Source organism: Perca flavescens, chromosome 16 (genome assembly GCF_004354835.1).
Source record: "Perca flavescens isolate YP-PL-M2 chromosome 16, PFLA_1.0, whole genome shotgun sequence".
Classification (NCBI taxonomy): domain Eukaryota; kingdom Metazoa; phylum Chordata; class Actinopteri; order Perciformes; family Percidae; genus Perca; species Perca flavescens.
The window spans coordinates 34,663,855-34,688,854 of NC_041346.1; the positions used below are offsets into that span (position 1 = coordinate 34,663,855).

The 25,000-nt window shown below is 38.0% G+C and overlaps 1 protein-coding gene across 1 annotated transcript in view; it reads right to left on the minus strand.

Moving 5' to 3' along the window:
• Nucleotides 1-2,643: 2,643 nt before the first annotated feature.
• wu:fi75a02 (proline-rich protein 14) overlaps nt 2,644-25,000 on the minus strand; it is a 26,065-nt gene continuing 3,708 nt past the window's right edge. Inside the window, exons 2-8 of the mRNA XM_028602621.1 lie at nt 17,999-18,344; nt 16,402-16,695; nt 14,383-14,406; nt 14,037-14,214; nt 9,968-10,056; nt 9,713-9,784; nt 2,644-3,493 (exon numbers count right to left, since the gene is read on the minus strand). Coding sequence (XP_028458422.1) covers nt 3,217-3,493; nt 9,713-9,784; nt 9,968-10,056; nt 14,037-14,214; nt 14,383-14,406; nt 16,402-16,695; nt 17,999-18,138 — 1,074 coding nt within the window. The 5' untranslated portion in view covers nt 18,139-18,344 and the 3' untranslated portion in view covers nt 2,644-3,216. The remainder of the gene's footprint in view (nt 3,494-9,712; nt 9,785-9,967; nt 10,057-14,036; nt 14,215-14,382; nt 14,407-16,401; nt 16,696-17,998; nt 18,345-25,000) is intronic.

Below are 25,000 nucleotides of genomic sequence, written 5' to 3' on the forward strand. Positions count from 1 at the left end.
TATCCAATCTGTCCCCGAGTACTGTAATGCCTGCTGATTTGGGAGATTTTATTAATAAAGGTAGTCTATAGATCCGGTTTCTCTACACTGTGCAATAACAGGCCGAAATTATAAAGTGTACCGAAAGAAGAGCTGCAGGGTCATTAACACACTGATCAGCTTTCACCAGGTGCTCTACGTTGACTATTTATGGTTATAAATGGGCGTGTACAGGGTGGGATGAGAGGCTGATCCACGTACACCCTCCTGTAGTCAGTCTGTGATTTGTAACATTAGTTACAGGTGTGGTACGCACGGGTTTATAAATCTGACTTTTTTTTTGATCCTACGCACAGTTTTATAAATGAGACCCCTGGTCCTTTATAAACCTGAAGCTGCTCAGCTGGTTACAGCAGAGAGGACACTAAGAGATGTCCAGTTTCATATTTATCAGTCAACTTTACAAAATACATTCGGGGCTGAAGACCCGGCAAAAAGTTTGATGCTGAAGGACTGTGTGTGTCTCACACCTCAGTAGTCCCCTAATACTGTATCTGAAGTCTCTTTTATATAGACCTTAGTGGTCCCCTAATACTGTATCTGAAGTCTCTTTTATATAGACCTTAGTGGTCCCCTAATACTGTATCTGAAGTCTCTTTTATATAGACCTTAGTGGTCCCCTAATACTGTATCTGAAGTCTCTTTTATATAGACCTTAGTGGTCCCCTAATACTGTATCTGAAGTCTCTTTTATATAGACCTTAGTGGTCCCCTAATACTGTATCTGAAGTCTCTTTATATAGACCTTAGTGGTCCTCTAATACTGTATCTGAAGTCTCTTTATATAGACCTTAGTGGTCCTCTAATACTGTATCTGAAGTCTCTTTTATATAGACCTTAGTGGTCCTCTAATACTGTATCTGAAGTCTCTTTATATAGACCTTAGTGGTCCTCTAATACTGTATCTGAAGTCTCTTTTATATAGACCTTAGTGGTCCTCTAATACTGTATCTGAAGTCTCTTTATATAGACCTTAGTGGTCCTCTAATACTGTATCTGAAGTCTCTTTTATATAGACCTTAGTGGTCCCCTAATACTGTATCTGAAGTCTCTTTATATAGACCTTAGTGGTCCCCTAATACTGTATCTGAAGTCTCTTTTATATAGACCTTAGTGGTCCCCTAATACTGTATCTGAAATCTCTTTTATATAGACCTTAGTGGTCCCCTAATACTGTATCTGAAGTCTCTTTTATATAGACCTTAGTGGTCCCCTAATACTGTATCTGAAGTCTCTTTATATAGACCTTAGTGGTCCCCTAATACTGTATCTGAAGTCTCTTTTATATAGACCTTAGTGGTCCTCTAATACTGTATCTGAAGTCTCTTTTATATAGACCTTAGTGGTCCCCTAATACTGTATCTGAAATCTCTTTTATATAGACCTTAGTGGTCCCCTAATACTGTATCTGAAGTCTCTTTTATATAGACCTTAGTGGTCCCCTAATACTGTATCTGAAGTCTCTTTTATATAGACCTTAGTGGTCCCCTAATACTGTATCTGAAGTCTCTTTTATATAGACCTTAGTGGTCCTCTAATACTGTATCTGAAGTCTCTTTTATATAGACCTTAGTGGTCCCCTAATACTGTATCTGAAGTCTCTTTTATATAGACCTTAGTGGTCCCCTAATACTGTATCTGAAGTCTCTTTTATATAGACCTTAGTGGTCCCCTAATACTGTATCTGAAGTCTCTTTTATATAGACCTTAGTGGTCCCCTAATACTGTATCTGAAGTCTCTTTTATATAGACCTTAGTGGTCCTCTAATACTGTATCTGAAGTCTCTTTTATATAGACCTTAGTGGTCCCCTAATACTGTATCTGAAGTCTCTTTTATATAGACCTTAGTGGTCCCCTAATACTGTATCTGAAGTCTCTTTTATATAGACCTTAGTGGTCCTCTAATACTGTATCTGAAGTCTCTTTTATATAGACCTTAGTGGTCCCCTAATACTGTATCTGAAGTCTCTTTTATATAGACCTTAGTGGTCCTCTAATACTGTATCTGAAGTCTTTTATATAGACCTTAGTGGTCCCCTAATACTGTATCTGAAGTCTCTTTTATATAGACCTTAGTGGTCCCCTAATACTGTATCTGAAGTCTCTTTTATATAGACCTTAGTGGTCCCCTAATACTGTATCTGAAGTCTCTTTATATAGACCTTAGTGGTCCTCTAATACTGTATCTGAAGTCTCTTTTATATAGACCTTAGTGGTCCCCTAATACTGTATCTGAAGTCTCTTTATATAGACCTTAGTGGTCCTCTAATACTGTATCTGAAGTCTCTCTTTTATATAGACCTTAGTGGTCCCCTAATACTGTATCTGAAGTCTCTTTTATATAGACCTTAGTGGTCCCCTAATACTGTATCTGAAGTCTCTTTTATATAGACCTTAGTGGTCCTCTAATACTGTATCTGAAGTCTCTTTTATATAGACCTTAGTGGTCCCCTAATACTGTATCTGAAGTCTCTTTTATATAGACCTTAGTGGTCCCCTAATACTGTATCTGAAGTCTCTTTTATATAGACCTTAGTGGTCCCCTAATACTGTATCTGAAGTCTCTGAAAGCCTTAGAGAAACATGACAGATAAGAGACAAACTTCAGTGAGCAGAAACAAACTTTATTGTTTCAAAAATAGAAACATTGTCAGCAGAAATATATATATTACACTTTAAAGTACTAATACCCAGAGTACTCGGAGTACTCGGAGTTCTACAGTGAAGTCTTTTCATATTTTGGGAAACAAAAGTAAAATTAAAGTCCTGTGGTGTCACGAGGTCTCTGAGTCATGATGTGGGAGGGGCCTATAATGCATGGTGTGGGAGGGGTCTATGATGTGGGCGGGGTCTATAATGCATGATGTGGGAGGGGCCTATAATGCATGCTGTGGGAGGGGCCTGTGATGTGGGAGGGGCCTATGATGCATGATGTGGGAGGGGCCTATGATGTGGGCGGGGCCTCCTGAATGTTAAAAACTGTTAAAAACATTATTAAATATTTCAGAAGTTTCACATTTTAAAAACAGCCTAAACTGTAAAAAAAAAAAAGAAAAAAGTCCAAACAAAGTAAAAAGCCGCTTCATCAGACCGACGTGCTGACGGCATCACCAGGGTAACCATGGTAACGCAGCGGTAGCAGCGAGCAGCCTCCGGTCAGCTGACAGGAAGTGATGTCACAGGTCCAGGCCCTGCTGCGTCAGGAAGTCTTCCAGCGCGCTGAGTCGCTGCAGCAGCATCACGTCAGCGTCTGCATCCTCTCCGTCTCCGTTGCCGTGGCGCCGCGCCGCCACACGCTTCCTGGGCGCCATGGCAACAGGAAGTCCCGCCCTCTTCCTCTTCCTCGGCTGCGTGAAGTCGGGGAAGAGGAGGAGCCTGCGCCTCCTCTGCTGGCCAATCAGGAGCAGCGCTCCGTCCTTCTCCCGAGGCTCCTCGAAGATCGTCTCGAGACTCCTGCAGGTGACACAGAGGCATGCTGGGAGATGTAGTTTACACTAGTCTGATCAGGAGTCACAGAGGCATGCTGGGAGATGTAGTTTACACTAGTCTGATCAGGAGACAGAGAGGCATGCTGGGAGATGTAGTTTACACTAGTCTGATCAGGAGACACAGAGGCATGCTGGGAGATGTAGTTTACACTAGTCTGATCAGGAGACAGAGAGGCATGCTGGGAGATGTAGTTTACACTAGTCTGAACAGGAGACACAGAGGCATGCTGGGAGATGTAGTTTAGTTTAGATGTGAGTTCTTAAAGAGACAGCGCGCCAACAGACTACACACATTTCATCATCAACATTCGTCTGTGTGAGCCGAGTGTAGCTGGAAGACTTACTAATGTTAACTAGCATGTTAGTGATCAGTAATTACTAATGTTAACTAGCATGTTAGTGATCAGTAATTATTAATGTTAACTAGCATGTTAGTGATCAGTAATTATTAATGTTAACTAGCATGTTAGTGATCAATAATTACTAATGTTAACTAGCATGTTAGTGATCAATAATTACTAATGTTAACTAGCATGTTAGTGATCAGTAATTATTAATGTTAACTAGCATGTTAGTGATCAATAATTACTAATGTTAACTAGCATGTTAGTGATCAGTAATTACTAATGTTAACTAGCATGTTAGTGATCAATAATTACTAATGTTAACTAGCATGTTAGTGATCAGTAATTACTAATGTTAACTAGCATGTTAGTGATCAGTAATTACTAATGTTATCTAGCATGTTAGTGATCATTACTAATGTTAACTAGCATGTTAGTGATCATTACTAATGTTAACTAGCATGTTAGTGATCAGTAATTACTAATGTTAACTAGCATGTTAGTGATCAATAATTACTAATGTTAACTAGCATGTTAGTGATCAGTAATTACTAATGTTAACTAGCATGTTAGTGATCAGTAATTACTAATGTTATCTAGCATGTTAGTGATCATTACTAATGTTAACTAGCATGTTAGTGATCATTACTAATGTTAACTAGCATGTTAGTGATCAATAATTACTAATGTTAACTAGCATGTTAGTGATCAGTAATTACTAATGTTAACTAGCATGTTAGTGATCAGTAATTACTAATGTTAACTAGCATGTTAGTGATCAGTGATTACTAATGTTAACTAGCATGTTAGTGATCAGTGATTACTAATGTTAACTAGCATGTTAGTGATCAGTAAATACTAATGTTATCTAGCATGTTAGTGATCAGTAATTACTAATGTTAACTAGCATGTTAGTGATCATTACTAATGTTAACTAGCATGTTAGTGATCAGTAATTACTAATGTTAACTAGCATGTTAGTGATCAATAATTACTAATGTTAACTAGCATGTTAGTGATCAGTGATTACTAATGTTAACTAGCATGTTAGTGATCAATAATTACTAATGTTAACTAGCATGTTAGTGATCAGTAATTACTAATGTTAACTAGCATGTTATTGATCAGTAATTACTAATGTTAACTAGCATGTTAGTGATCAGTAATTACTAATGTTAACTAGCATGTTAGTGATCAATAATTACTAATGTTAACTAGCATGTTAGTGATCAGTGATTACTAATGTTAACTAGCATGTTAGTGATCAGTAATTACTAATGTTAACTAGCATGTTAGTGATCAATAATTACTAATGTTATCTAGCATGTTAGTGATCAGTAATTACTAATGTTAACTAGCATGTTAGTGATCAGTAATTACTAATGTTAACTATCATATTAGTGATCAGTAATTACTAATGTTAACTATCATGTTAGTGATCAGTAATTACTAATGTTAACTAGCATGTTAGTGATCATTACTAATGTTAACTAGCATGTTAGTGATCATTACTAATGTTAACTAGCATGTTAGTGATCAGTAATTACTAATGTTAACTAGCATGTTAGTGATCAGTGATTACTAATGTTAACTAGCATGTTAGTGATCAGTAATTACTAATGTTATCTAGCATGTTAGTGATCATTACTAATGTTAACTAGCATGTTAGTGATCAGTAATTACTAATGTTAACTAGCATGTTAGTGATCAATAATTACTAATGTTAACTAGCATGTTAGTGATCAGTGATTACTAATGTTAACTAGCATGTTAGTGATCAATAATTACTAATGTTAACTAGCATGTTAGTGATCAGTAATTACTAATATTAACTAGCATGTTAGTGATCAATAATTACTAATGTTAACTAGCATGTTAGTGATCAGTAATTACTAATGTTAACTAGCATGTTAGTGATCAATAATTACTAATGTTAAGTAGCATGTTAGTGATCAGTAATTACTAATGTTAACTAGCATGTTAGTGATCAGTAATTACTAATGTTATCTAGCATGTTAGTGATCAATAATTACTAATGTTATCTAGCATGTTAGTGATCAGTAATTACTAATGTTATCTAGAATGTTAGTGATGAATAATTACTAGTGGTGGGAATCAGCAGAGGCCTCACGATACGATATCATCACGATACTTCACGATACGATATTATTTTGATTTTAAACAAATTGCAATATTTTGCGATATATTGCAATGTATTACCTTTTTTCCAACTTCAAATTTTTCCCAATTTCAAATGATGTCCCCAAAATAAAATGTCATTTTAGTTTCATTGAAAAAGATAAATGTCTCTGTTTGTTCATCTCACTTCACAGACATAAACCATGACAACCCAAGTTTGATATTAGTAATCAGGGGTGCAGTACTACGCGCCCCCCGGTGCTTCCGTTGGAGCAGTCGCCCACTCATAGTCTAATAAGCACGGTGTCTGTTCCCGGACTCAGATCGGTTAAATCAAAGGTAAACAAAAGATGCGCTATACTTAACAACCTAATTGGAATTAAAACGACTGCAACGATAGAACAAAATAGGAAAATTAGATGTGGACTATTAAATATTAGATCTCTGTCTTTTAAAGCATTATTGGTTAACGAGTTGATATCAGATAATAACATTGATTTATTTTGTCTTACTGAAACCTGGCTGGGCCATGAAGACTATGTCAGTCTAAATGAAGCCACTCCTCCCAGTCATATTAATACTCAAATTCCTAGAGGCTCAGGCCGAGGAGGGGGAGTTGCAGCCATCTTTGATGCAAGCTTGTTAATTAATCCTAAACCTAAATTAAATTATAACTCTTTTGAAAGTCTTGTTCTTAATCTTCAACATCCAAAATGGAAAACATTACAGCCAATTATATTTGTTGTTGTCTACCGAGCTCCAGGTCTGTATTCTGAATTGTTATCTGAATTCTCAGAGTTTTTATCATGTTTAGTCCTTAAATCAGACAAAGTACTTATTGTAGGTGATTTTAATATCCATGTAGACGTTGACAATGATAGCCTTAGTACTGCTTTCAACTCATTACTGGATTCAATCGGTTTCAGTCAGAGTGTGCACAAGGCGACGCACTGTTTCAACCACACCCTCGACCTTGTGCTGGTATATGGTATTGAAATTGAGGATTTAATAATATTTCCGCAGAATTCGGTATTGTCAGATCACTCTTTAATCACTTTCGAATTCTTACTACCTGACCATACTAAACCAGATAGCAGCTTCTACACTAGATGCCTATCTGACAGTGCTATAGCTAAATTTAAAGAAGATATTCCAACAGCATTCGACTCTATGTCGTGCCTTAACATAACAGAGGACCTCTATGTTAACCTCAGTCCCTCTCAAATTGATACATTTGTAGACGGTGCTACAACTTGCCTACGGACGACCTTAGACTCTGTTGCTCCCCTGAAAAAGAAGATGATGAAGCAAAGTAAATTAGCTCCTTGGTATAACTCCCAAACTCGCAAATTAAAACAAAACTCGCGAAACTTCGAATGTAAGTGGCGTTCCACCAAAGTGGAGGAATCCCGTTTGGATTGGCAAGAAAGTCTGAAAACCTATAGGAAGGCCCTAAGAAAGGCCAGATCAGACTATTACTCATCATTAATAGAAGAAAACAAGAACAACCCAAGGTTTCTTTTCAGCACTGTAGCCAGGCTGACAGATAGTCACAGCTCAACTGAGCCATCTATTCCTCTAGCTCTGAGTAGTGATGACTTCATGAGCTTCTTTAATGATAAAATTATAACAATTAGAGATAAAATCCGTCACCTTTTGCCCTCAACTTCTGATGGTTCACCTTTCAACGCAGGACCGTTAGAAAGAACAACTAGTCCCGACATATACTTAGACTGCTTTTATCCTATAGACCTCCAACAATTAATGTTAAAGATATCCTCAGCAAAGCCATCTACCTGTCTCTTAGACCCCATCCCAACGAGACTACTCAAAGAAGCGTTACCCGTGGTTAACACCTCTCTACTAGATATGATCAATATGTCCTTATTAGCAGGTTATGTACCAGTCATTTAAAGTAGCTGTGATAAAACCTCTTCTGAAAAAACCCACCCTCGATCCTGAGGTCTTAGCAAACCATAGACCTATATCTAACCTTCCCTTTCTCTCCAAGATCCTTCAGAAGGTGGTTTCTAATCAGTTATGTGATTTTCTCCATAGCAATAGTTTATTTGATGACTTTTAATCAGGATTTAGAAAGAATCATAGCATAGAGACGGCACTGGTGAAAATTACTAACGACCTTTTAACTGCTGCAGACAAAGGACTTGTCTCCATTCTTGTTTTACTAGATCTTAGTGCTGCATTTGACACTATTGACCATACTATCCTGTTACAGAGACTGGAACACTTGGTTGGCATTAAAGGAGTTGCTCTGAGCTGGTTTAAGTCCTATTTCTCTGATCGATCTCAATTTGTTAATGTTAATGATAAATCCTCCAAGTACGCTAAAGTTAGCCATGGGGTTCCTCAAGGCTCAGTGCTTGGACCAATTCTATTCTCCTTATATATGCTTCCTCTAGGCAATATTATTAGGAAACACTCAATTAACTTTCACTGTTATGCGGATGACACCCAATTATACTTGTCAATCAAACCAGACGAAACCAGTCAGCTAGCTAAACTTCAAGCGTGTATTAAAGATATAAAATCATGGATGACTTACAATTTTCTGATGTTAAACTCTAACAAAACTGAAGTTATTGTGCTGGGCCCTAAACACCTCAGAACTTCATTATCTAAAGATATAGCTACTCTGGATGGTGTTGTCCTGGCCCCCAGCACTACTGTCAGAAATTTAGGAGTTATTTTTGATGAGGATATATCCTTTAATGCCAATCTAAAACAATCATCGAGAACAGCCTTTTTTCATCTTCGTAACATTGCTAAAATTAGGAATATCCTGTCTCAAAACGACGCTGAAAAACTAGTGCATGCATTCGTTACTTCCAGGCTGGACTATTGTAATTCCCTACTGTCAGGTTGCTCAAATAAGTCCCTTAAGACTCTCCAGCTGATCCAGAATGCTGCAGCGCGTGTTCTCACAAGAACTAAGAAAAGAGATCATATTTCTCCTGTATTAGCTTCTCTGCACTGGCTTCCTGTTGAATCCAGGATTGAGTTTAAAATCCTTCTCCTGACCTACAAAGCTCTAAATGGTCTAGCACCATCATATCTAGAAGAGCTCCTAATACCCTATTGTCCCACTAGAGCACTGCGCTCCCAGAATGCAGAGTTACTGGTGGTACCTAGAGTCTCTAAAAGTAGAATGGGAGCCAGAGCCTTTAGTTATCAGGCTCCTCTCCTATGGAACCAGCTCCCAGTCTGGGTTCGGGGGGCAGAAACTGTAATCGCTTTCAAGAATGAATGGCGTCTGTGTATAGATTCAGTATTACCACAGAAAATATTGCGATACTACACTGTATGGATGTTTCCCCCCCACCCCTACTAATTAGCCTGTGTCTATGTTATCTCCTTACATATACCTACACTCTCCGTCTCTGTGAGATTGGGAATGATTGAGATTTCTCTCGGCTCAGCTACCAGAAGACTTCACACTTTCAGACACGTTGCTCACGTCACATCTACGTCTTCAAGCTCAGTTGGAGGCTGCTCAGTAACACTCAGCCAGCACCGGGAAAGAGACTTCTTATATAGAGACAATATATATATATATATATTGTCTCTTTACATGCTGTAATATTTCACCAGACACCGTTTGTAACTCACGTACTAAATCCTAAATAACAGAGAGACTTCCTGCAGAGCCACCCAGAGGCATGCTGGGAGATGTAGTTTCTAACCTGTTGGTGGAGGGGGATTTGTAGTTCTTGTTGGTGTAAATCTCCTCCAGACTGAACTCCTTCTTCTTTAACCTGAAGACAGAAATACATTTTAATATTTGGACCGTTTCACTTTGTTTTCTCTTTTCACCCCCCCTCCTGACCTTTTGACCCCCCCCCACCTGACCTTTTGACCCCCCCCACCTGACCTTTTGACCACCCCCCTCCTGACCTTTTGACCCCCCCACCTGACCTTTTGACCCACCCCCTCCTGACCTTTTGACCTTTGGTAGTCCCATCGGGGTCAGCAGCGTTTCCCGCGGCGACGCCCGGCGGATTCGTATCTGAGAGACTCGTTTCCCTCGCTGAAGAGAAACAGAAACAGAGAAACCTCATCAGGAACAAGATCTCCTACAGACCTCATCAGGAACAAGATCTCCTACAGACCTCATCAGGAACAAGATCTCCTAAAGACCTCATCAGGAACCAGATCTCCTAAAGACCTCATCAGGAACAAGATCTCCTACAGACCTCATCAGGAACAAGATCTCCTAAAGACCTCATCAGGAACAAGATCTCCTACAAACCTCATCAGGAACCAGTTCTCCTAAAGACCTCATCAGGAACAAGATCTCCTACAGACCTCATCAGGAACAAGATCTCCTAAAGACCTCATCAGGAACAAGATCTCCTACAGACCTCATCAGGAACAAGATCTCCTAAAGACTTCATCAGGAACCAGATCTCCTAAAGACTTCATCAGGAACCAGATCTCCTACAGACCTCATCAGGAACCGGATCTCCTAAAGACCTCATCAGGAACCGGATCTCCTAAAGTCCTCATCAGGAACAAGATCTCCTAAAGACCTCATCAGGAACCAGATCTCCTAAAGCCTCATCAGGAACAAGATCTCCTCAAGACCTCATCAGGAACAAGATCTCCTAAAGACCTCATCAGGAACAAGATCTCCTCAAGACCTCATCAGGAACAAGATCTCCTAAAGACCTCATCAGGAACCAGATCTCCTAAAGACCTCATCAGGAACAAGATCTCCTACAGACCTCATCAGGAACAAGATCTCCTAAAGAACTTATCAGGAACAAGATCTCCTAAAGACCTCATCAGGAACAAGATCTCCTAAAGACCTCATCAGGAACAAGATCTCCTAAAGACCTCATCAAGAACAAGATCTCCTCAAGACCTCATCAGGAACAAGATCTCCTAAAGACCTAATCAGGAACAAGATCTCCTAAAGACCTCATCAGGAACAAGATCTCCTAAAGACCTTATCAGGAACAAGATCTCCTAAAGACCTCATCAGGAACAAGATCTCCTAAAGACCTCATCAGGAACCAGATCTCCTAAAGACCTCATCAGGGACCAGATCTCCTAAAGACCTCATCAGGAACAAGATCACCTAAAGACCTCATCAGGAACAAGCTCTCCTAAAGACCTCATCAGGAACAAGATCTCCTAAAGACCTCATCAGGAACCAGATCTCCTAAAGTCCTCATCAGGAACAAGATCTCCTAAAGACCTCATCAGGAACCAGATCTCCTAAAGACCTCATCAGGAACAAGATCTCCTACAGACCTCATCAGGAACAAGATCTCCTAAAGACCTTATCAGGAACAAGATCTCCTAAAGACCTCATCAGGAACAAGATCTCCTACAGACCTCATCAGGAACAAGATCTCCTAAAGACCTTATCAGGAACAAGATCTCCTAAAGACCTCATCAGGAACAAGATCTCCTAAAGACCTCATCAGGAACAAGATCTCCTAAAGACCTCATCAAGAACAAGATCTCCTCAAGACCTCATCAGGAACAAGATCTCCTAAAGACCTAATCAGGAACAAGATCTCCTAAAGACCTCATCAGGAACAAGATCTCCTAAAGACCTTATCAGGAACAAGATCTCCTAAAGACCTCATCAGGAACAAGATCTCCTAAAGACCTCATCAGGAACCAGATCTCCTAAAGACCTAATCAGGAACAAGATCTCCTAAAGACCTCATCAGGAACAAGATCTCCTCAAGACCTCATCAGGAACAAGATCTCCTCAAGACCTCATCAGGAACAAGATCTCCTAAAGACCTAATCAGGAACAAGATCTCCTAAAGACCTCATCAGGAACAAGATCTCCTAAAGTCCTCATCAGGAACAAGATCTCCTAAAGACCTCATCAGGAACCAGATCTCCTAAAGACCTCATCAGGAACAAGATCTCCTCAAGACCTCATCAGGAACCAGATCTCCTAAAGACCTCATTAGGAACAAGATCTCCTACAGACCTCATCAGGAACAAGATCTCCTAAAGACCTTATCAGGAACAAGATCTCCTAAAGACCTCATCAGGAACAAGATCTCCTAAAGACCTCATCAGGAACCAGATCTCCTAAAGACCTCATCAGGGACCAGATCTCCTAAAGACCTCATCAGGAACAAGATCACCTAAAGACCTCATCAGGAACAAGCTCTCCTAAAGACCTCATCAGGAACCAGATCTCCTAAAGACCTAATCAGGAACAAGATCTCCTAAAGACCTCATCAGGAACCAGATCTCCTGGGGGAACTCATGAGTCTCAAAGTTGGTAAATCTGCCGAATTCTGACGATCTTCACCAAATTTGGTACAGAGCCTCAGAACGGCATGCCGAACAAGAATAACAAGTTTTGTGTTGATTGCTTTTACTGTGGCAGAGATATTACAATTGCAAATTTCCCATTTAAATGCATTGAGTTCTTGGCCGAAACAAATGAACGTTGCTTATAGCGCCACCTAAAGACCGATCTGCACGAAACCTGGTAGTTAGCATCTCCAGATGGACCTGACAAAAAGTTATGGAAGGAATTTTGCTACGTTAAAGTATGCCAATTTGACAACCAAACAAATGTTCCTAGCTAGCTACCACACACGTATCATATCATATCTCGGTTAAATTAAATGTTATCAGCAAATAACTTGAGATCATTTTTCAACATCCCACTATGATGCTCGGTACCAATTTTGGCTAAGATCGGCCATTAGGGGGCGTCTCAGCCTGGCAACCAACGTGAACTACGAGTCTGGGCGGGATGGGGGGGGGGGAAACACTCTCTCCAGTATTTATAATTTGTACTGCAGTACCGTTTTTAAACACTAGCTGGCAGTATTACATACTGGACCTTTAAATGGCGGGAGTTTCCTCCTGCTGCTGCTCCTCGGAGCGTTTCCTGCTGATCTTCTCTCTGTGTTTCATATTAGCTAACAGCTACACTCTGGCTCTGTCTCGCTGAGCTAGCTTGAAAAGGTTGCGCCTAAACGTCCTTCATTTCATTGGATCAGTTGCTGGTGACGATGCACCCTGTGGGCGGGGCTTAAGAGTCCACACGTGGGGTAGAAGCTGCTGATTGGCTGAGAAGCTTTCACTCAAAGCTTTCCTCTGGCTGCTTATGAGGCAGCACAGTGGCTCAGTGGTTAGCACTTCTGCCTCACAGCAAGAAGGTTGTGGGTTCTAACCCAGGTGGTCCCGGGCCTCTCTGTGGGGTGTTTGCGTGTTCTCCCCGGGCTTGCGTGGGTTTCCTCTGGGTGCTCCGGTTTCTTCCCACCATAAAGAACAACTAGGACTACAGTTGATCATTAGCCGAGTGGCTAACACTGGTGCGTTTACAGAAATGTTCATTAATGTGCATTGTCCTAAAATAAATAAATAAAATCTTATTGGATGAACTGCTAGAATGAAAATCACTCCCTACTCACTATAGGCTAGGGCTGGGCGATATGGACCAAAAGTCATATCCCGATATATTTTGGCTGAATATCGATATACGATATATATCCCGATATTTCTTTTCCACAAACTGAGAGCAGTTCAGTCAAAGTCAAAGCCAAATATAACATGTCACAAGTAGTTTCATAGAAACAGACTATTTCAGTGAACAGTTGCAAAATCAAATGAATAAATAATAAACAGGTTATATATATCTATACAAAATATCTTCACACTTAGATTTTTGATAAATAATCATCAGTAATTTGGATATAATGACTAAGTGGGTAAAGGCAAATAATAGAACGGTTACAACATCACTTTACTGTAATGCAGCCTTTAAAACCAGGAAAAGACACTTATGGTCATATCACGATATTACGATATCCAAAATCTAAGACGATATCTAGTCTCATATCACGATATCGATATAATATCGATATATCGCCCAGCCCTACTATAGGCCGGGGTCAAAGTGGGCGAGGCCAGGCCCACCCGGACCAATGGTAGCGCTGCGGGTGCGTGAACCTAAACCAATCATCGGGCTGGATTTAAATCCGCGAGGGGCCGGGAGTTTAACACCTGAGTCTTTACCTCTTCATTTGAGCTGAGGAACTGGGAGCTGGCTGCTGATTGGACGACGGCCAGCGGAGCAGACAGGCCATTGGCTGAACACAGGGGCAGGGGGAGGGGCCGTCGCCAGGGGGGGTGGAGGCTCCGGGAGCTGTGATTGGCTCTCTGTTTCTGCTGTCGCCGAGCAGAAAAGGCTGGACTGGAAACACAGAAACTAGTTCAGAACAAACAGTCACATTAACACATTAAATACACATTAAAAACATAAACCCGAGGCTCATTTAGTTATAAAGACCAAACTAGTAAACATTAGTTATATCTTCACTAATCACACGTTTAAAACTTAAAGACTAAAGTAATGGCTTACCTCGGTTTAGCCGTTCGCACGTAACTGCAAACACAAAACATTTCAAAGTAAGTAGAGTAACATATTAATATATATAATGTTCACAGAGTAACATATTAATATATATAATGTTCACAGAGTAACATTAATATATATAATGTTCACAGAGTAACATATTAATAACATAATATATATAATGTTCACAGAGTAACATATTAATATATATAATGTTCACAGAGTAACATTAATATATATAATGTTCACAGAGTAACATATTAATATATATAATAGTCACAGAGTAACATATTAACATATTAATATATATAATGTTCACAGAGTAACATATTAATATATATAATGTTATATAATGTTCACAGAGTAACATATTAATATATATAATGTTCACAGAGTAACATTAATATATATAATGTTCACAGAGTAACATTAATATATATAATGTTCACAGAGTAAGATATTAATATATATAATGTTCACAGAGTAACATATTGATATATATAATGTTCACAGAGTAACATATTGATATATATAATGTTCACAGAGTAACATATTAATATATATAATGTTCACAGAGTAACATATTAATATATATAATGTTCACAGAGTAACATTAATATATATAATGTTCACAGAGTAACATTAAAATATATAATGTTCACAGAGTAACATATTAATAGAGATAAGGAATTTTGTTTTGAAACAAAATTTTGAACTGAGCCATGTTGGTTTTTGAAAAAGCGGACTTTTCAGGATGAAACGGATCATTTTTCACAGAGTAACATATTAATATATATAATGTTCACAGAGTAACATATTAATATATATAATGTTCACAGAGTAACATTAATATATATAATGTTCACAGAGTAACATATTAATATATATAATGTTCACAGAGTAACATATTAACATATTAATATATATAATGTTCACAGAGTAACATATTAATATATATAATGTTCACAGAGTAACATTAATATATATAATGTTCACAGAGTAACATATTAATATATATAATGTTCACAGAGTAACATTAATATATATAATGTTCACAGAGTAACATATTAATATATATAATGTTCACAGAGTAACATATTAATATATATAATGTTCACAGAGTAACATATTGATATATATAATGTTCACAGAGTAACATATTAATATATATAATGTTCACAGAGTAACATATTAATATATATAATGTTCACAGAGTAACATATTGATATATATAATGTTCACAGAGTAACATATTAATATATATAATGTTCACAGAGTAACATATTAATATATATAATGTTCACAGAGTAACATATTAATATATATAATGTTCACAGAGTAACATTAATATATATAATGTTCACAGAGTAACATTAATATATATAATGTTCACAGAGTGTGTGGATGGATGGATGGATGTTCACAGAGTAACATATTAATATATATAATGTTCAGAGTAACATATTAATATATATAATGTTCACAGAGTAACATATTAATATATATAATGTTCACAGAGTAACATATTAATATATATAATGTTCACAGAGTAACATATTAATATATATAATGTTCACAGAGTAACATATTAATATATATAATGTTCACAGAGTAACATTAATATATATAATGTTCACAGAGTAACATTAATATATATAATGTTCACAGAGTGTGTGGATGGATGGATGTTCACAGAGTAACATATTAATATATATAATGTTCAGAGTAACATATTAATATATATAATGTTCACAGAGTAACATATTAATATATATAATGTTCACAGAGTAACATATTAATATATATAATGTTCACAGAGTAACATATTAATATATATAATGTTCACAGAGTAACATATTGATATATATAATGTTCACAGAGTAACATATTAATATATATAATGTTCAGAGTAACATATTAATATATATAATGTTCACAGAGTAACATATTAATATATATAATGTTCACAGAGTAACATACTAATATATATAAAGTATATTTATATATATATAAATATAATATTACCAGTGGTCACTGCTGAGGCTGGGCGGGGCCGTCCAGTCTCTCAGGGGTCTCAGCGGACGAACACAAGCCCCGCCCCTCAGTAGCTCCGACAGTGTCTCCACGGCAACCACTGAGAGCCGCAGCATGGGGGCGGGGCTAAAGGAGACCAGGCGCCAGAGGTGGAGAGCCTCGTGATTGGATGAGAGGGCGAGAGGAGGCGGGACGTCACAGAAACGCCATCGTCCTGAAGAAATGTCCAGAGCTTCTGATTGGCTCGGGGCTGGCTGCAGGAGCAAGGCATGCTGGGAAAAGGAGCTGAGGGAGAAAAGAACTACATTATCACTTTATAACCTTTACTGTGAATACTTCTTCTAAAACACATAATATAAAGTAATACTTCTAATGTATTCAGGTTTAAATTAACTTTACTGATCACCAGCCAACACGGCTAGTTAACAGTGTGTCTGTCTGTGTGTGTGTGTGTGTGTGTGTGTGTGTGTGTGTGTGTGTGTGTGTGTGTGTGTGTGTGTGTGTGTGTGTGTGTGTCTGTGTGTGTGTGTGTGTGTGTGTGTGTGTGTGTGTGTCTGTGTGTGTGTGTGTGTGTGTGTGTGTGTGTGTGTGTGTGTGTGTGTGTGTGTGTGTGTGTGTGTGTGTGTGTGTGTGTGTGTGTGTGTGTGTGTGTGTGTGTGTGTGTGTGTGTGTGTGTCTGTGTGTGTGTGTGTCTGTCTGTGTGTGTGTGTGTGTCTGTGTGTGTGTCTGTGTGTGTGTGTCTGTGTGTGTCTGTGTGTGTCTGTCTCTGTGTGTGTGTGTGTCTGTGTCTGTGTGTGTGTGTGTGTGTGTGTGTGTGTGTGTGTGTGTGTGTGTGTGTGTGTGTGTGTGTGTGTGTGTGTGTGTGTGTGTGTGTGTGTGTGTGTGTGTGTGTGTCTGTGTCTGTCTGTGTGTGTGTGTGTGTGTCTGTGTGTGTGTGTCTGTGTGTGTGTGTGTCTGTCTGTGTGTGTGTCTGTGTGTGTCTGTGTGTGTGTGTGTGTGTGTGTGTGTGTGTGTGTGTGTGTGTGTGTGTGTGTGTGTGTGTGTGTGTGTGTGTGTGTGTGTGTGTGTGTGTGTGTGTGTGTGTGTGTGTGTGTGTGTGTGTGTCTGTGTGTGTGTGTGTGTGTGTGTGTGTGTGTGTGTGTGTGTGTGTGTGTGTGTGTGTGTGTGTGTGTGTGTGTGTGTGTGTGTGTGTGTGTGTGTGTGTGTGTGTGTGTGTGTGTGTGTGTGTGTGTCTGTGTGTGTGTGTGTGTGTGTGTGTGTGTGTGTGTGTGTGTGTGTGTGTGTGTGTGTGTGTGTGTGTGTGTGTGTGTGTGTGTGTGTGTGTATGTGTGTGTGTGTGTGTGTGTGTGTGTGTGTGTGTGTGTGTGTGTGTGTGTGTGTGTGTATGTGTGTGTGTGTGTGTGTGTGTGTGTGTGTATATGTGTGTGTGTGTGTGTGTGTGTGTGTGTGTGTGTGTGTGTGTGTGTGTGTGGTTTTGTGAAGAGGGGAGGTTGCTACAGTGATGTTGCTATGGCGATGTTGCTACCGCGATGTTGCTACGGTGATGTTGCTACGGTGATAAGAGGTGTAAATAAATAAAGTCTCTGACCTGGTGTAACCGTTCTGCCGGACCACGCTCACATCCTTCTGTGATTGGCCGGCTGCTCCCCCCTCTCTTCTTCGCTGGTTCCTGTGGGGGAGCCGGTGCAGCGTGAGCTCCTGCCCCCCCCCTCGGGAGGAGAAGGCCATCCGGCCCACAAACCTCCCAGAATCCTCCTCTTCCTCCTCCTCTTCCTCATCTGGGTCCTCTCTCCCTCTGGGCTTCCTCTTCCTCTGCTCTGATTGGCTGGAGCCAGAGGACAGAGGGGGCGGGGCCAAGTCCTCGCTGTCTGAGGAGGAAGTGACACGCGACAGGTGGGCGGGGCTACAGGGAGTGGGGGGGCTGACAGCTGAACCTGAAGAAGAAGAAAGAGAAGAAGAAGAAAGAGGTTTCTGTGTTATTGTGATCAGCTGTTAGTTCTCCTGAGTCCCGTTGGTCCCTAACTGTCCCCCAGGCGTCTCGTAGGACCCTAACTGTCCCCCAGGTGTCTCGTAGGACCCTAACTGTCCCCCAGGCGTCTCGTAGGACCCTAACTGTCCCCCAGGCATCCCGTAGGACCCTAACTGTCCCCCAGGCGTCTCGTAGGACCCTAACTGTCCCCCAGGCATCCCGTAGGACCCTAACTGTCCCCCAGGCGTCTCGTAGGACCCTAACTGTCCCCCAGGACCCTAACTGTCCCCCAGGTGTCCCGTAGGACCCTAACTGTCCCCCAGGCGTCTCGTAGGACCCTAACTGTCCCCCAGGCGTCCCGTAGGACCCTAACTGTCCCCCAGGCGTCTCGTAGGACCCTAACTGTCCCCCAGGCGTCCCGTTGGTCCCTAACTGTCCCCCAGGTGTCCCGTAGGACCCTAACTGTCCCCAGGCGTCCCGTGGGACCCTAACTGTCCCCAGGCGTCCCGTGGGACCCTAACTGTCCCCAGGCGTCTCGTAGGACCCTAACTGTCCCCCAGGCGTCCCGTTGGACCCTAACTGTCCCCCAGGCATCCCGTTGGTCCCTAACTGTCCCCCAGGCGTCTCATAGGACCCTAACTGTCCCCCAGGCGTCTCATAGGACCCTAACTGTCCCCCAGGCGTCTCATAGGACCCTAACTGTCCCCCAGGCGTCTCGTAGGACCCTAACTGTCCCCCAGGCGTCCCGTTGGACCCTAACTGTCCCCAGGCGTCCCGTTGGTCCCTAACTGTCCCCCAGGCGTCCCGTAGGACCCTAACTGTCCCCCAGGCGTCCCGTTGGTCCCTAACTGTCCCCCAGGCGTCCCGTAGGACCCTAACTGTCCCCCAGGCGTCCCGTTGGTCCCTAACTGTCCCCCAGGCGTCCTGTTGTTCCCTGGAGGGACAGACACCTGTTTAAATGCCCCCCCACGGTCTCCGGCGGTATGTAGCTACGTTACCAGTATGACAGCCTCTAAATGTAGCTCGATCTACTTATTAAACACCCTGATTATTAGAGATCAACCGACCCTCTAAATAAATAGTTTTCTGAGCCCAGCACCTCTGCTCTCTCCCCGTATGACAGGTTGCTTTTTAAATCATGTAACGTTGTTGTATTAATATACTGTTCATGTAACGTTGTTGTATTAATATACTGTTCATGTAACGTTGTATTAATATACTGCTCATGTAACGTTGTTGTATTAATATACTGCTCATGTAACGTTGTTGTATTAATATACTGCTCATGTAACGTTGTATTAATATACTGCTCATGTAACGTTGTTGTATTAATATACTGTTCATGTAACGTTGTTGTATTAATATACTGTTCATGTAACGTTGTTGTATTAATATACTGCTCATGTAATTAATATACGTTGTTGTATTAATATACTGCTCATGTAACGTTGTATTAATATACTGCTCATGTAACGTTGTTGTATTAATATACTGTTCATGTAACGTTGTATTAATATACTGCTCATGTAACGTTGTTGTATTAATATACTGTTCATGTAACGTTGTATTAATATACTGCTCATGTAACGTTGTTGTATTAATATACTGCTCATACGTTGTTGTATTAATATACTGCTCATGTAACGTTGTTGTATTAATATACTGCTCATGTAACGTTGTTGTATTAATATACTGTTCATGTAACGTTGTTGTATTAATATACTGCTCATATAACGTTGTTGCTCATGTAACGTTGTTGTATTAATATACTGTTCATGTAACGTAAATATACTGTTGTTGTTGTATTAATATACTGCTCATGTAACGTTGTTGTATTAATATACTGCTCATGTAACGTTGTTGTATTAATATACTGCTCATGTAACGTTGTTGTATTAATATACTGCTCATGTAACGTTGTTGTATACTAATATACTGCTCATTAATATACTGCTCATAATTAATATACTGCTCATGTTGTTGTATTAATATACTGTATTAATATAACGTTGTTGTATTAATATACTGCTCATGTAACGTTGTTGTATTAATATACTGCTCATGTAACGTTGTTGTATTAATATACTGCTCATGTAACGTTGTTGTATTAATATACTGCTCATGTAACGTTGTTGTATTAATATACTGCTCATGTAACGTTGTTGTATTAATATACTGCTCATGTAACGTTGTTGTTGTATTAATATACTGCTCATGTAACGTTGTTGTATTAATATACTGCTCATAACGCGTTGTATTAATATACTGCTCATGTAACGTTGTTGTATTAATATACTGCTCATGTAACGTTGTTGTATTAATATACTGCTCATGTAACGTTGTTGTATTAATATACTGCTCATGTATCGTTGTTGTATTAATATACTGCTCATGTAACGTTGTTGTATTAATATACTGCTCATGTAACGTATTAATATACTGCTCATTTAACGTTGTATTAATATACTGCTCATGTAACGTTGTTGTATTAATATACTGCTCATGTAACGTTGTTGTATTAATATACTGTTGTATTAATATACGCTCATGTAACGTAAATATACTGCTCATGTAACGTTGTTGTATTAATATACTATTAACGTTGTACTGTATGTAACGTTGTTGTATTAATATACTGCTCATGTAACGTTGTATTAATATACTGCTCATGTAACGTTGTTGTATTAATATACTGCTCATGTAACGTTGTTGTATTAATATACTGCTCATGTAACGTTGTATTAATATACTGCTCATGTAACGTTGTTGTATTAATATACTGCTCATGTAACGTTGTATTAATATACTGCTCATGTACGTTGTTGTTGTATTAATATACTGCTCATGTAACGTTGTATTAATATACTGCTCATGTAACGTTGTATTAATATACTGCTCATGTAACGTTGTTGTATTAATATACTGCTCATGTAACGTTGTTGTATTAATATACTGCTCATGTAACGTTGTTGTATTAATATACTGCTCATGTAACGTTGTTGTATTAATATACTGCTCATGTAACGTTGTTGTATTAATATACTGCTCATGTAACGTTGTTGTATTAATATACTGCTCATGTAACGTTGTTGTATTAATATACTAACGTTGTTGTATTAATATACTGCTCATGTAACGTTGTTGTATTAATATACTGCTCATGTAACGTTGTTGTATTAATATACTGCTCATGTAACGTTGTTGTATTAATATACTGCTCATGTAACGTATTAATATACTGCTCATGTAACGTTGTATTAATATACTGCTCATGTAACGTATTAATATACTGCTCATGTAACGTTGTTGTATTAATATACTGCTCATGTAACGTTGTTGTATTAATATACTGCTCATGTAACGTTGTATTAATATACTGCTCATGTAACGTTGTTGTATTAATATACTGCTCAATATACTGCTCATGTAACGTTGTTGTATTAATATACTGCTCATGTAACGTTGTTGTATTAATATACTGCTCATGTAACGTTGTATTAATATACTGCTCATGTAACGTTGTTGTATTAATATACTGCTCATTGTTGTATTAATATACTGTTCATTGTTGTTAATATACTGCTCATGTAACGTTGTTGTATTAATATACTGCTCATGTAACGTTGTTGTATTAATATACTGCTCATGTAACGTTGTATTAATATACTGCTCATGTAACGTTGTATTAATATACTGCTCATTGTATTAATATACTGTTGTATTAATATACTGCTCATGTAACGTAAATATACTGCTCATGTAACGTTGTTGTAATATACTGCTCATGTAACGTTGTTGTATTAATATACTGCTCATGTTGTAAATATACTGCTGTTTGTTGTAATATACTGCTCATGTAACGTTGTTGTATTAATATACTGCTCATGTAACGTTGTTGTATTAATATACTGCTCATGTAACGTTGTTGTATTAATATACTGCTCATGTAACGTTGTTGTTAATATACTGCTCATCATTAATATACTGCTCATGTAACGTTGTTGTATTAATATACTGCTCATGTAACGTTGTTGTATTAATATACTGCTCATGTAACGTTGTTGTATTAATATACTGCTCATGTAACGTTGTTTAATATACTGCTCATTAATATACTGCTCATTAATATACTGCTCATTAACGTGTTGTATTAATATACTGCTCATGTAACGTGTTGTATTAATATACTGTCATGTAACGTTGTTGTAATATACTGCTCATTAATATACTGCTCATGTTGTATTAATATACTGCTCATGTAACGTTGTTGTATTAATATACTGCTCATGTAACGTTGTTGTATTAATATACTGCTCATGTAACGTTGTTGTATTAATATACTGCTCATGTAACGTTGTTGTATTAATATACTGCTCATGTAACGTTGTATTAATTAATAATATACTGCTCATGTAACGTTGTTGTATTAATATACTGCTCATGTAACGTTGTTGTATTAATATACTGCTCATGTAACGTTGTTGTATTAATATACTGCTCATGTAAACGTTGTTGTATTAATATACTGCTCATGTAACGTTGTTGTTAATATACTGCTCATGTAACGTTGTTGTATTAATATACTGCTCATGTAACGTTGTTGTATTAATATACTGCTCATTGTTGTATTAATATACTGCTCATGTAACGTAACGTTGTTGTATTAATATACTGCTCATGTAACGTTGTTGTATTATACTATAACGTTGTTGTATTAATATACTGTTCATGTAACGTTGTATTAATATACTGCTCATGTAACGTTGTTGTATTAATATACTGCTCATGTAACGTTGTTGTAAATATACTGCTCATGTATACTGCTGTTGTATTAATATACTGCTCATGTAACGTTGTTGTGTGTAACGTTGTTGTATTAATATACTGCTCATGTAACGTGTTGTATTAATATACTGCTCATGTAACGTATTAATATACTGCTCATGTAACGTTGTATTAATATACTGCTCATGTAACGTTGTTGTATTAATATACTGCTCATGTAACGTTGTATTAATATACTGCTCATGTAACGTTGTTGTATTAATATACTGCTCATGTAACGTTGTTGTCATGTAACGTTGTATTAATATACTGCTCATGTTGTTGTATTAATATACTGTTGTTGTATTAATATACTGCTCATGTAACGTTGTTGTATTAATATACTGCTCATGTAACGTTGTTGTATTAATATACTGCTCATGTAACGTTGTTGTATTAATATACTGCTTATAACGCTTGTATTAATATACTGCTCATGTAACGTTGTTGTATTAATATACTGCTCATGTAACGTTGTTGTATTAATATACTGCTCATGTAACGTTGTTGTATTAATATACTGTTCATGTAACGTTGTTGTATTAATATACTGCTCATGTAACGTTGTTGTATTAATATACTGCTCATGTAACGTTGTTGTATTAATATACTGCTCATGTAACGTTGTATTAATATACTGCTCATGTAACGTTGTTGTATTAATATACTGTTCTCATGTAACGTATTAATATACTGTTCATGTAACGTTGTTAATATACTGCTCATGTAACGTTGTTGTATTAATATACTGTTCATAATTATATACTGCTCATGTAACGTTGTTGTATTAATATACTGCTCATGTAACGTTGTTGTATTAATATACTGCTCATGTAACGTTGTTGTATTAATATACTGCTCATATATTAATATACTGCTCATGTAACGTTGTTGTTGTATTAATATACTGCTCATGTAACGTTGTTGTATTAATATACTGCTCATGTAACGTTGTTGTATTAATATACTGCTCATCGTTGTTGTATTAATATACTGCTTGTAACGTTGTTGTATTAATATACTGCTCATGTAACGTTGTTGTATTAATATACTGCTCATTAACGTTATTAATATACTGCTCATGTAACGTTGTTGTATTAATATACTATATTAATATACTGCTCATGTAACGTTGTTGTATTAATATACTGCTCATGTAACGTTGTTGTATTAATATACTGTTCATGTAACGTTGTTGTATTAATATACTGCTCATCATGTTAATATTGTTGTATTAATATACTGCTCATCGTTGTTGTATTAATATACTGCTCATGTAACGTTGTTGTATTAATATACTGCTCATGTAACGTTGTTGTATTAATATACTGCTCATGTAACGTTGTTGTAAATATACTGCTCATGTAACGTTGTATTAATATACTGCTCATGTAACGTTGTTGTATTAATATACTGCTCATGTAACGTTGTTGTATTAATATACTGCTCATGTAACGTTGTTGTATTAATATACTGCTCATGTAACGTTGTTGTATTAATATACTGCTCATGTAACGTTGTTGTATTAATATACTGCTCATATAACGCTCATGTATTAATATACTGCTCATGTAACGTTGTTGTTAATATACTGCTCATGTAACGTTGTTGTATTAATATACTGCTCATGTAACGCTTGTTGTATTAATATACTGCTCATGTATTGTTGTATTAATATACTGCTCATGTTGTATTAATATACTACTCATGTAACGTTGTTGTATTAATATACTGTTCATGTTTATTAATATACTGCTCATGTACTGCTCATGTAACGTTGTTGTATTAATATACTGC